This window comes from Aquarana catesbeiana, linkage group LG02 (assembly GCF_042186555.1).
Source record: "Aquarana catesbeiana isolate 2022-GZ linkage group LG02, ASM4218655v1, whole genome shotgun sequence".
Classification (NCBI taxonomy): Eukaryota; Metazoa; Chordata; class Amphibia; order Anura; family Ranidae; genus Aquarana; species Aquarana catesbeiana.
The window spans coordinates 430270462-430274085 of record NC_133325.1 but is presented as its reverse complement, the minus strand read 5'-3'; the positions used below and the strand labels follow the sequence as shown (position 1 = coordinate 430274085).

At 43.5% G+C, this 3624-nt stretch overlaps 1 protein-coding gene across 1 annotated transcript; it reads left to right on the top strand.

Moving 5' to 3' along the window:
• The first annotated feature begins 314 nt into the window (after positions 1 to 314).
• On the top strand, positions 315 to 1966 carry LOC141129951 (E3 ubiquitin/ISG15 ligase TRIM25-like). The gene has a single exon (XM_073617969.1). It carries the CDS (start codon positions 327 to 329, stop codon positions 1875 to 1877), a length of 1551 nt encoding a protein of 516 aa, XP_073474070.1. The 5' UTR covers positions 315 to 326; the 3' UTR covers positions 1878 to 1966.
• Positions 1967 to 3624: the final 1658 nt, after the last annotated feature.

Genomic DNA, 3624 nt, shown 5'->3' with positions numbered 1-3624 from the left:
AGAGCCCAGGAATGGCGGGAGGAGGGGGGGGGCACTTCTGTAGAGCTGTTAGGATCACTTTTTCCTGGAAGTTGATTGCCTCTGTGTCCTGTCACTGCAGAGGCGCACAAGAGAGCAGTTCTGCAGGACGTACCGGTACATTTACACACAGATTATAAATAGTTGCACTTTTTAATTAAAAAAAAAAAGCAGAACGAGTTATACATACTTACATATTGATCCAATGTTTGGTATTTTCATACATAAAACCTTTTTAGATAAATGGATTGTTTGTTAGAATGTGTAGTGACTTTTTTTTTTTTTTTTTCCCTCCAGTGTACATTAAAATGGCATCAGCTGGCTTATCAGGAGAACTGAAGTGCTCTATCTGCCTCAGCATCTACACAAATCCTGTAATGCTAACCTGTGGCCATAACTTCTGTGAGGACTGCATTGATAATGCCTTGGATAGACAAAGGAGATCTGGGATTTACACTTGTCCTGAATGCAGAAACCAGTTTAAAAGTCGCCCTGTGTTGCAGAAGAACCTAAAGCTGAGCAATATTGTGGAACATTATCTTTCTAGCTGTCAGAGTCCTCATAGAGAAGAGTCTTTTTGTACATATGGTGTAGCTTGCCAAGCTCAAACTTGTGTACACTGTGAAACCTCCTTTTGCTGCCTCAATCTGGACAAACATGGGCACTCTTCCAATCCTGTATTAAGTGATCCCGCTTCTTCTCTAAAGCCCCATAAATGTCCTGACCATAAAGAACTGCTAAAATATTTTTGTATTCAAGATTCTTCTCCTCTGTGTACTAGGTGCACCATGAATGTCAAACATAAAGGTCATGATCTAGAGCTGCTAAGTGAAGCAGGTGACAAAAAGAGACTGAGATTGTGTGATTTTGTAAAAAAACTGACAGTGAGAACTGAGGAGACTGAAAATATTCGCTGCAAAGTGGAAAACTTCAAGAAACGCATGCTAGAAAAAGCATATGTAATGAAAGACAGGGTTGTTGATCTCTTTGGTGGCATTCGAGAACAACTAAATAACCTCGAAAATGAAGTTCTAGCTGAGATTAACCAGCAGGAAAAGGCGATTTCTAGGCAATGTTCCCAAGAAGTCCAGAGGATTGATACAGAAATAAGTGCACTATATAAGAGAAAAATCCAAATTCAACAGACTTGTAAAATTGCAGATCACTTAACTCTTCTGAAACAAGATGATTTTGATACTGATTTGCAGCCAATTCAAGTTGGTGTTGACAATTTGGATGAGGAGATGATCACTGTGACCATAATGAGTGCTCTCTCTAGACTAATAGAAGGAATTCCTTCTGTGAAGAATGAATGTGGATTTTATATAGAAGATTCCTCTGATCTGATACTGAATGTGAATACGGCAGACCCTACCATTGCTCTTTCCTATAACTTGAAAGAAGCATCAGGCCCTTACTACAAACATAGAGTGCGACCTCATCTTCCAGAAAGATTCTATAGTCAGCAGGTTCTAAGCACCAAAAAGATCACTTCAGGTAAACATTACTGGGAAATAAAAGCTAGTGAAGATGGTGACTGGTCTGTAGGTGTGACCTATAACAGTGTCCGGAAAAGTGGATATTGTTCCCAGCTGGGCAAAAATGATAAATCCTGGTGCATAAGCTGGAGCGATTTATGGGATCAACTTTATGCAGAACATGATGATGAACAAGAAGATTTATTTCCTCATTTGACACATGAACTTGGTATATATTTGGATTATGAAGGTGGGATTGTGGCTTTTTATGCGCTCTCTAACCCAATTGAACACTTGCACACATTCTATCATTCTTTTACACAGCCCCTTCACCTTGGTATGTATGCAGATATGGGCACAGCCATCAAAATTTGCAGATAAATTCTTGAATCTGAGTTTTGTGCTGTACAAGAGTTGAGTGTAATATTTAATTTAAAATGTATGTAATTATCTATAATAATGTATTGGTTTTAAAAGTAGATAAATGTTAAATAAAGTTGTGATAACTCATTTACTGTATTAAATTATTTACTTCTACTAAAAGTTATAACCAGTAGAGTTAATGAAGGTGAAGACTGTTAACTGAGCTTTGAATTCTACAGGGGTTTTAAACCCCAAAACAAAATAATTACAAGTTGAATTTTCCCCTTTTCGTCTTTCAGGACAGCCACCATGAGAGATATAGTCTCCTCCTCTTCCGTTAGGAAACACTGCGCCAGCCCATAAATTCTTACTTCCCCCTGCCAGACCTCAGTATTAGTGTTTCCTCCGGTGGGGAGACACTGTGCAAGGAGCCAGGCCACTCAGTCAGGGCGACTGTGGCCGATGTTTGTGATTTTGATCTGGTAAATGGGAGCAGGGGCTTCCTAGGAGCAAGGGGGTATTTACCCCTCTTTCACTTGCCACCCCATCTTAGCCGAGCGCGGCTTCAGGTTGCGGGGGATCCCTATCGCGGCTACAGGGCCGCAGCAAGCAGGCGTTCGCCCTTCCCTGTACACTGTACAGGCCGTTCGTCTTGGAACTAAAAAGAGGCGGGCGGACGACGTCATTTCCGGCAGAAGGGCGAATGCTTGCCTTTGACCCCCGACTTCCGGTTCCGGGTCGCGGAGCTGATAGGGAAGCCAGGCACAGGCTGGAGACGAGTCTGGGATGCGCACAGGCAGCGTGGGACTCGGTAGTAGCAACCACCTGCAGTCATGTCGGAAGCAGATGCTCAGCCAACGGACACTACCTCCAGCCTTCCTAAGGTAAGAGCGCCCTGGGGAAGGGCACTTTTTATCTGGGAGTGTCCCTCCATGCAGTGCCATGGGGGGGGCAGACACCCTGGGTGGTCAGGAGGAGGGAGGCTCAGATCCCCACATATTAAGGAGGGTCTAGTGCACTCCCAGGGTTGTGTCCTAGTTAAAAAAATATATATTTTTTTTTTTTTTTTTTCCATGTATTTCAGAAAGCTACAGAGAAGTCTAAGTCTACACATAGCTCTAAGAAGAGATGTGCCTCTTGCAGGGACACATTAGGGGAATCATGGACAAAATTCTTGTGTAGGGAGTGCATAGACTCCCTTGTTAAAGAGAGGGACTCTGAGCAGGAGTCAGGACTAGCAGCCTCGGTAAAGGAGCTCTCGTCCAACTTTTCTTCATTTAAAGCCTTATTTGAAAGGTTTCAGCCTCCCGTTAATCCAGTTCCCCAGGACACAACCCCACCTCAGGCTCAGGGCTCTGCTCCTGCCCAACCTGCAACTTCAGTTAGGACAGAAGAAGCTCCAGGCCCTTCCGGAGTGGAACAAAGACAGCCAGACAGTTCCTCTTCCGATTCCCAGGATGGTTCAGAGGGGGAGGACCAGGACTGGGAGTCCCGAAAATCCTCCAGATATAAATTATCCCTGGAAGAGGTAGAGAACCTCTTAGGGGCTATTTATATAACCCTCGGTATTCAGGAGGACAAGAAACCACTGACTCTTCATGACCAAATGTACAAGGGCTTGGGGGAACAAAAGAAAAAAGTTTTTCCAGTGCATGAGGTACTGGTTGAAACTATTAAAAAGGCCAAGACCCCGAAAGGAAGCCCTTTTTTTCTAGATCCCTAAAGAGATTTCCGTTCTCAGAGGATCCTGCATCTATCTGGAATA